The 8,549-nt window shown below is 39.7% G+C and overlaps 1 protein-coding gene across 1 annotated transcript in view; it reads left to right on the top strand.

Moving 5' to 3' along the window:
* LOC101863067 overlaps nucleotides 1-6,959 on the top strand; it is a gene marked incomplete in the record, with an annotated part of 21,418 nt that extends 14,459 nt beyond the window's left edge. Inside the window, 2 exon segments of the mRNA XM_035968546.1 lie at nucleotides 615-676; nucleotides 1,125-6,959. Coding sequence (XP_035824439.1) covers nucleotides 615-676; nucleotides 1,125-1,346 — 284 coding nt within the window.
* Between the last annotated feature and the right edge of the window lie 1,590 nt (nucleotides 6,960-8,549).

The raw sequence follows: 8,549 nt of genomic DNA, 5'->3' as shown, positions 1-8,549 counted from the left end.
TCTCTCTCTCTCTCTTCTCCTCTCTCAAAAGACACACTTGTTGCCAGTTTCAAAATTTCATATTTTTCTCCACCCCAGCCCCTCCCCCTTTCTTCTTTTTTCATCTGCAGGCTGTTTTCTTTATCCACATTCTTTTATTTCTTTCTCCCTTCTCCCAAACCAAACTTTCAATCTTTCATAGTCTAATTTTGTGCAAGTTACTTGCACCAGCGTCTGTAGTGTAGTTACAAGCTTTGCTGTCAGGGGCAGGAGACCCAAGGTGGATTCCCAAGTAGAGAGAATATCGTTATCCAGTATCTTGGTCTTTTTGCGTGGATATTGTTTCCCTCTCAGCCCTGATTGGCCTAGATAGACGAGGTTGGAAACTCGCATCCTAAATGATCTTAATTGTGTGGATGGGGATAAGTAAAAACTCACCTACATTAAAAACAAAGTAGCTTGCAAACAAGTAAAACCCCCTCCCCAACTTATTTTCTATTTCCACTTTCTTTTTTTTCTTTTTCTTTCACCTTCTTCTCAACTCAGTCCTTCCTATTATTATGTTTATGCGTGTACAAGTAGCTTGCACCTTTAATTTCCTCGCAGTATCTTCTATGATATTTATATTGTTGCAGCCTTCAGCCCTGAATCCTGTCCCACTAGTGGCATTGCAGATCACCAACAAGGGACACCTCAGGTGAGTGACAGGTTATTCATTTTTCCACTTGCAATGGTTGTTTGTATTTTGTCATTGCTGTCAGATAAAAAAAATGTGCTTATGTGAGGCTGTTGGTGTGTCGTGAGATGTTATGATTGCTTTTGATTCTTTTTTCTGTCAGGAAAAGTTAAGTGTGGCGGAGAATGTCTTTGTTTTTGTCACAGAAAAGAAACAGACTTTTCATGTTTGTTCATATTGGATTTTCTTATTCTTCATCACTGGTCTCTTTTGTTTGTTGATGTGTGTGCAATTGCTCAGAAAGTATGCCTACTTCTCTATTGCTTGTCTTCTTTTCCCTCTCTCTCAATGTTTTTAACTCCATGTTCTCATTTTTGGAAGGGTCCAAATTACGTAGAGTGTAGGAAAATGCAATTGAAATCTTATTGTTATCTTTGCTGGCAAATTTTATCTTGTTTCCATCCCCCAGCGACATTCCTATAACCTGCGGCAGAGACCCAGAAACTCTTCCACAAACACAAGTCCTGCATCCCGAGTGGAGTCTCCGAGCAGTTTTTCCCGCACTGTGAGACACATGCAGCAAATCGCGCAGAAAAACAGTGAACTTTTACGAGAGCGCTTGAACAACCCCAGTTCGCCAGCATCTTCTCCTGGCCCTCAGTGCAATGGGTCGGCCCAGCACACTGGCTGAAGGAAGTTTCCCAGGATCAGTTTTGAAAGACGTGAAGGAGCCATTGTACGTGGTACTGTCAGTCTGATGGGTCCAAACAAAGACATAATATATGATAACTGTGTTGCAAATGCAGCCCCCTTTATGTTCCAAGGATCTGCAAATGTCAATTTCTGCTTGTTTCTGCACTAAATTTATTGGTACTTAATTCTACAAGCTGTGTACAAATATTGGGATACAATTATTCCTTTTACGCACCTTGTAATTACTTCCATAGATATTAAAGGTCTTCTGAGATCACTTAATCTGAATGTGTCACTGAAAGCTACTCAGACAATCAGAATGTGTCTTCACACATTTTGGCCCATGGAATTCAGATCTACTACTGGTTCAGAGAGGTCCTATAAACCAGTCTCTTTGCCTCTGTCTTTATTATAGAGGTGTTAGTACACCCCCTTGATATGTATTAGTCCAGTAATCTGTGCTGTTAACGCTGCTCTCTGAGACTCACAAATTCTGCTGACTTAAAATTAAAAAGCACTTTTACAATTTGGTGCTCATTTAAAATTGTATCTTGTGCTTCCATATTTGGAGGGAGGAATGGATTTACACAGTATGTCATAGTGAACTGGAAATAATATGAGAACATTGAACTGTCAGTCTATGCTGTTTAAAAATTGTCTTTCACATATTTGTCTCGCCAAAAGAAGGGAGATTTTAAAAAATCATTTTTCTGTACACTTGCTTCCCTTGACCCTTTTGTTGCCACGGGTATATGATCCTACTTCTCAGCCCTGATTTTCAGCTAAGCTCGATACCTGCAAATCTAAGTCAAAAAGTGTATTTATTTGCCATTTTAAAGTCATTTCAATGTTTACGTTTTACGAAACCATGCGGTCGCCTGCAAGCCTAGATCTATGTTTATCGATCGCTTGCAAGCCATTATAAAAAGTCATCTTTACCGACGTGATCAGTTGTCCTCTCTACATAATGCTTGAGAGTTCGAACCGGGTCAACCTTAGGATTGGATGCCCTGTCAATTCTGATTTGGAAACCGTGCCTGTTATAGTCATTCTTGATACCAAGAAGTTTTATGGTCATAAAACTGTCTTCATTGAAGGATACTTGTTTGCGCTTTAGGGTGACAGCAGGGGCAATATCAGATGGTCAAGCCATCATGCTTATTGTTAGGAGTATCAAGGACTAATCCTAATATCCTTTAAACTGAGTTTTTCATTATCTTCCCATTTGGAAAACATAACTTGAAGTGACTCTATTTTTCATCACTGGCGTTCTGCCAGCTGGTTCACAAGTCTCAAATTTGACCAGTGTAATAGACTGACTTGATTGTCTATTACTATTACAAGCACAAAGCTCATTGAATTCATGGAGGCAGCCATCAAGGGTATACCGGAACTGAACTTTATTCAGAAGAATTACAACAGACCAGTGGCTAAAGGGGACACAATCATGATAATTAATAGGTTACTACCTAGAAGATTTATGTCCCTCTATTCAGTACGATTATTACACAGATTGATTGTTACTTTATTACATCCCTCCACCCTTAGTTAATGTTCACAAGGAGCACAAGACTACCCTATCAAAATTTGACTGAATATGAAAATATTGACGTCTATGATATTAGACCTGATTGGAGAACAATGAGCGATTAGATATTTGTAAGATTATCATCCCAAATCTAGTAAGTCTTCAAATGATGCTAGAGTCTACACAAAATTCAAATTGACACTGACAAGAAATATGAAACACTTTAAAAGCACAGGTATAATGAACATGAAACACATAGGCCTACAGCATTCTGCTGAAGATTACAACTTGAAATACATATAAACTGTCTTAGAGTGTCACAAATTTAACTTGTCAGGAGGTTTAATTTTGCGAGTTGATTTTCGCAGTGGCTGTTGAGTTGGAGCAATTTCACGAGTACCAAATGATGTACTTTGATCAAATGCTGTGAGCACATTTTCATGGTCAAATATGACTGGGTTGCCGTTTTCGGGTTCAGTGGTGTCTGAACTTGGCTTATCGAACTCAACACTCACAGGTCTATTTACAGGTTTAGGCGCAGACTGCACATTTGACATGGACCGGTCTTCCTGTGTGATGGTGACTGATTAATACTCATTTTCAGCACATGTTGATTTCATTTGATCTGCATGTCTGCGTACCTGTGTTCCTTGGTCTGTTCTAATTGTGTATGATACTGGACCTGAACATTCAATAATTTGTCCACGCAACCATTTCTCACCCTGTCCAAAATTCCTGACATACACACTGTCATCCATCCTCATCTCTCTTTCCCTGGCTGTTTTGTCATGATTGAGTTTTTGTCATTGCTGGTGTTGTATGACAGAGTGTTGTACAGTTGGGTGGAGAAGATCAAGGTGTGTCTTTAGTTTTCTACCACAAAGCAGCTCACAAGGAGCTAAGCCTGTTGTGACGTGTGGAGTGACACGATATATGGTTACAAATCTGTTCACTCTCTCTTGAAGAGAAAACTTGTTACCCATTTTGATAATGGAACTTTTGAAGGTGCCAACAGCCTTCTCTGCCAAGCCATTACTGGCTGGATGATATGGCGAAGTGGTTATGTGCTCAATGCCAAATATTGTTTAGAGCCCAGTCTGTTTGCTCCAGAGCGTTTACTCCACTGGTCAAGGGATCCAAGTAGAGGCTGTTGTACCTCTCGACTCTGTAGGTGTTCACTGACGCGAATCAATCTATGGTGTGAACCCCATACAGATTGTCTAAGAATTTGAAAACCATGCTTGAGGAAGCCTGGACAGAATGATGGTCTGGTCTGACGTTCTTTCGTGCAATCCACTTGACGTGAAGGGTGATCTAGTGTTTTAAAGCTAGGGCCCGTATTAATGCCTTGCCAGCTGTGTAAGTGTTGGGTGACGCGAGCCCATGAAGTTGACGTTGGCCACTGTTGTCATGTTGTCGAAGTAGATGAAAACTGATTTGCCCTGAATCCATGGTAGAGAGCTTTTTAAAGTGTATAGCACTGCCATCATCTCCCTGTAGTCGGAAAAGACGAGATGTCTCTGTGTTGAACGTTAATTTTACCGCGATATTGGTGTACTCTGCCTGTAGAAATGATGTTTGTGAATAAAAATATCACAAGTAAATCCTGAATGTCGCTTGCTGAAAGGCTGGACTTTGACGGCCCGTCGGCCTGTTCGTTCTCAGGTTGCGATAGAGTGACAATAACTTGAGACCGGTCTCTCTGTGTCGAGCACATTTGACTATGACTTTCAGATTTGCTCTGTGCTCTTGTTTAATTCCCGTTGACAACTCCTTCAAATTGAAATGATGTGGGATCTGTACTTCAGATAGTCTTTCTTTAATATTGTCAAACTGACGGCATAAACATGCCTGATCGTGTTGACTGGCTTCTTGAGAAGCGGCGCTGCCACTGTATTGGACTGCGGGGGTCCCTGTTGAATTTGGCGGCCTGAGGCCGATTGTGTTGCTACTGCCACTTTGTTGCTTTTCTATAGAGTCGACACAAGTGGTTAATTCATTAAGCTTTTCTAAAATAGTGTCGATCTTCCTATCTAGCTGGGCCATTGGCAGAGAGGTGGGTATGAGCTCCTACCAGGCTTTTAAATGAACACAACCTACCTAACTATAGTCTAGATAGTCAAGTGCCAGCTTACAACTACAGTGCGTGTAAGCCCCCACTACGCTAACTAGATCTATCTGGTAACACACATGAAAGTACATCGTATGTCACAACTTACGCAAATACATCGAAAATACATCGTATGTCACAACCTACAAAGGGAGGAAGTCCTTGGGGAACACACTAAATGAATTACTTTTCTGGAGCATGAGGAGCACCGTAAAATGACGTCTTTGCTGTGGACTTACACAACAAGAGACAAAACATGCGCATTGTTTATAATGCGCCCGTGGTATCGTACTTGACACAATGGGTGTAACAATTAATAACAGCTCTGCAACATGGACGTTTCAGTGTTTCTAAATACATGTATTGATTTTTGTTTTTGTTCAATATTGCTTATAATGGTAGGCCTACATGTAAGAATTTGTGTTTTATAGACAAAGATAAGATTTTACGTGGATAATTTTTACAGCCTTTCTGTTAGTGATGCTAAGCAATGACTGAGGTCAACAAGGGATGTGACACATATTCCCCAGCTGTATTGTGTTTTGCTATCGGACTCTTCAGGTCAGGTTAATACACTAACGTTGAATCATTTGCTGTTTTGCCAGAGAGTATGAAAGATTTAAATGGATACTTACTTGTTGAGACATTTGCTGCTGTGGAATTATGTAAATACAAAGCAATGAATCATGCTGACCTGCAGCTGGTCACTTTTATATTTTGATATTTCAGCTAATTGACCAAAGTCCTTTCCTTATACTATATATAATCGTGAGCTTATGACAACTCTGCACTATCTCTAGCCCAGATATCTATCACTATCAGGTGATTAAATACTTGTAGGTCACTGGGTTTCCAAGTTGTGTGTGTGGTTGAAGGGCGCCTGTAGACTGTAGGAGGTTGTTTCTGTCCATCTTGCTCTTTCCCAATACTTACCTGACTTTTAACAAATTGAGTCAATGTGCTTCTCTTTACTCAAACTAAAACATCCAGGTTGCCTTTTTTGTGCAGACACCATCAGATCAAATGCAGATATTTATTGAACTATCAGTGTACAGAAAGGCACAAAGAAAATGTATTTGAATTGTTTTGCCACAGTGTTCTGGTGCTTCAGCTTATCAGCAACTGGGTATGTCTCTTATTAGATTTATTGTGACATCTCCAACTTTTTTGTACTTTGTATGTAGTATGTTCCGTCAAATCTCATTATACCACCAGATTTTGCCAATGCAGGAAAAAGAACGCCTATTTAAACTATCATCTGCCAACTGTTTGAATTGTACTTGTACTGTTGCTACTACATGTACTAGACTGGTGTGTAGCTGCCAATCTGTACATAAATGTAATTCATATTTTTGGAGAGTCTGAAAACGGAAGGCCATTTTCGTATTAGAAAATACATATTCTTGTTTTCTAGTATTGTATCTTACATGCTTGCCGATGCTGAAGAAAAATGATGAGCTTTCAAGACTTGATTAGCAAAAGATAATTAGAACGACACTTATACGTCTACTGATGAGATCTCTAGCTCTGTAGGTCTTCTTTGGATAGCTTGAATTTATTGAATGCAAAAAAAATGTGTGTGTGAAGGGTTTGGAGGGAGGTTACTCAGGCCAATGCCCACCATCTTGACCCGCTGCGGGGGTAAAGTCTGTTTATTTATTTTTTTATTTGAAAAGTTGGCTGCTACGCAAATATAAATTTGCCTTGCAACATCGCCCTGGCAACTTCATGCTTGTCACAAGGTTGGCTGTATAATGGTGTTTTTTTTTACCGTCCATACATACATTGAAGATTACGATTGAATATATTAAGTATGCACTTAAAGATAAGATATACTGTTTCTATGCAGATTGTGTTCGTGTATTAGTATTAAATATAAATTGTGTTCATTTAATTTACATTATATATGAGAAATCTGACATGTACATATGTATATTTATATAAATAAATAAACTTATTAAAATAAGCCAATTGAGTACATTTGAATTTAACTTGTCCAGTGAGAAAGAAATTTCTGAGTAGAGATGGCTTGATAATTTTACAAACAGCAGTTGTTGCCTCGAGTAAATTGCTGTTTCACTATACTATGGACTTGCCGTAACTGTTGTGGTCAGTGAATTCCAGGCTAGGTGCAGATGTTTCAGGCGTGGAAAGTTGGCAGAGATAGAAACGCATCATAATCATATCCACCCCTCCCCGCAGCTACTGAACAATGAAATACTAGCCTAGACATCGATCTATGTATAAATTGCGTGCTGGTCTATAGAAACAAACGTTTGGTAGACCCTACATTGTAACGCAACTTGTTGCTTACTTTTCTAAAACAAAGACTCGAATTCAACTAAATAGAAGATCTGGTCCAACGACTTCGATTATATCCAAGTTTCACTGTACCACGACTGTGGGTCTTATGAACGCAAAGGTTCATTTGCAGTAATTTCAACCTAATTGTGGCTGATTCCTAGATTTTTATATTGTTAGACTATTTTGTTCTGTAATTAGGCTGTTTTGCAAAGTTCATTAGGAATCTATCCTGTCATATTAGAGGTGGGCATACATTTCAAGTGTCCTGACTTTATGGATTACTCACTGACTGGTACTGGTATTGAGAGTAGGCCTACTTAGGCTTCCACCAGACATTTTACATGTCATCTACTTATAAAAAAGCAATGTTTTCAAAGCATTCTAAAGATGTTCCTCCTTTCACTTTCTCTTGCACCAAATGGTCTGCTCCTTCCCATTTAAAAATACTATTGATACTAGCATTCAGACAGCCCTCATTGGCTACGACAAGGGTCAACAAAGGAAGTAATACATGTAATTAGTTGGGTTTTTTTGTGGGTTTTTTGGTAGGCCTAATTGTTTTACGGTGCTCGCAACTAGGTCATGAGTGCGCCAGATACATTAAACATTTTCAGTTGGTAAGAAATTTTGCATTTTGCCTGGGTGGCGGCCGAAGACTACTCTTGTCGATTTTTGGACCACAAAGGGATCTTTAACGTGTGCAATTTGCACATGGGACCTTTGAGATTTTTCGCCCATATCTGAGACGGCTAGATATTAGATCTTATCTACCATAAGATCAGGAGTGTGGCTGAAAGACAGCAGTAATAAGGAGCCAAGGAGTAGCAGTAGGAAGGCTGCAGAAAGAAGGTGAGGGGGTGGGGGGCAGAAAATGGAGACGAAAGCAGACGACGAAGGACATTGTTAGAGAGCAGGAAAGGAGGTGAAAGGAGAAAATTGTATAAAAGAAAATTTGCTCGTCGCTCTTCAGATTTGAACCAGGGACCTATTGCCCTATTGAATGAGAGGCGAACACAGTAACCTGTCGACCCTGAGAGCCCCAATTAGTTCATTTACTTCCTAATAATAATTTGCTTTTATATAGTGCATATCCATACACTGCAGATTGCTCTGTGCGCGTCACAACACTTACATGTGCATGTAGTATCCTATCACCGTCTGATGGAACGCTTTATCCCTCATAGCCCACGGTTGTCCCAAACAGACAAGGTTGAAGCTATCCGCTTTCTAAATTATCTATTGTATCAATTGTGTGTGTG

The sequence above is a fragment of the Aplysia californica genome, unplaced genomic scaffold (assembly GCF_000002075.1).
Source record: "Aplysia californica isolate F4 #8 unplaced genomic scaffold, AplCal3.0 scaffold00004, whole genome shotgun sequence".
Classification (NCBI taxonomy): domain Eukaryota; kingdom Metazoa; phylum Mollusca; class Gastropoda; order Aplysiida; family Aplysiidae; genus Aplysia; species Aplysia californica.
Note: the sequence above shows the minus strand (reverse complement) of the source record. Positions and strands in the feature narration are given on the sequence as shown.